Source organism: Entamoeba invadens, assembly GCF_000330505.1.
Source record: "Entamoeba invadens IP1 unplaced genomic scaffold scaff_1105074726715, whole genome shotgun sequence".
Taxonomy (NCBI): Eukaryota; Evosea; order Mastigamoebida; family Endamoebidae; genus Entamoeba; species Entamoeba invadens.
This window is the reverse complement of record NW_004440286.1, coordinates 100,553-101,709: the sequence shown is the minus strand read 5'-3', so window position 1 is coordinate 101,709 and position 1,157 is coordinate 100,553. Positions and strand designations below refer to the sequence as shown.

The 1,157-nt window shown below is 26.8% G+C and overlaps 1 protein-coding gene across 1 annotated transcript; it reads left to right on the top strand.

Annotated features, from left to right (window-relative positions):
- Positions 1-8: 8 nt before the first annotated feature.
- EIN_484970 (Hypothetical protein) lies at positions 9-465 on the top strand (the record flags this gene model as incomplete). The annotated part of the gene is made up of 3 exons (XM_004255868.1): positions 9-24; positions 124-184; positions 333-465. Coding segments are annotated over 3 exons (210 nt in total), but the record flags the coding sequence as incomplete, so codon positions are not given.
- Positions 466-1,157: the final 692 nt, after the last annotated feature.

The window sequence follows — 1,157 nt, the reverse complement described above, 5'->3', positions numbered from 1 at the left end:
TGTAAGTGTCTTGGCGTCGTTTTGGTTATAAACGGGCGCTTTTGAACACTTTGTAATTCTTCAACTGGGGTTGATTCAAATTCCATATTTTCTTTATATAGAATTCATGTTGTATTACATCAGCATCTGGTAGACTTATTCAAACGGGAAAATCAACATCGTTCAACCCTAAAAAATTTTTGAAGTTTTTTCTTTGTTGAATTTGTTTGGATGTTACTTAGTTCTGGACATTCATATAGTTACTTTTTAATAACATATATTATTATAAACTATTTGTTTAGAAATATTAGACATTATATTTATTTTATAATTTAATTTATTAAAAAATTTAGTTTAAAAATGAGGAATCGAAGTTCAAATCGAAATGTTGAAGCTTTTGAGAACCTCTATCCAATTTTAATTATTTTTATTGGAAAAAAAATTCACAACATCATCAAAAGTGCAATTGAAAATATTCAATTATAAAATATCTAAAAAATGAAATATAAGAACTTTTTTCATATTTTTTATAGATTACTATTGTTAAATTATATTTTCTTATTGTTTTACTATTAATAATATATATTATTAAAATAAATTTAAATAGCAATTTTACTATAATATTTTATTTAATTATTTTTGTTTAATTAATAATGTTTCTCCATTTTTGTGAATTAAAAACATATTTAAAATATCATTAAATATTATTTTTCATATTATAAGATAATTACATTTATAATTATGAAAGTATTAAAATAGATTTATTACGCCAAAAAAAATAAAAAATAGTTTTAATATAATTAATAGTAAAGTTTTCAAACACTAAACCGCCTAAAGTTAAATAATTTTTCATATCACAACAGAAACACAAAAACATCGAAATTTCTTAGCAACAGCATATGAAGTCACAAAAACAGTCGCAGCAGTCACCCAAGCAGTCGCAAAATCCATCACAACAATCACACAAATCGTCACAACAGCAGCAACAGTGGTCAATGTACCAATCGCAGAATGTTCCACAACATGTTTCGCAGCAACAACAGCAATGGTCAAAGTACCATTCGCAACAACGCCCACACCCATCTCCACAATAATCACACGGCATTCCCGTGAGGTTTCCAAGACACAAAACGTCCCGCGCAAAATCCCAATTTTGTGGACATATTTCCGGGCACAAC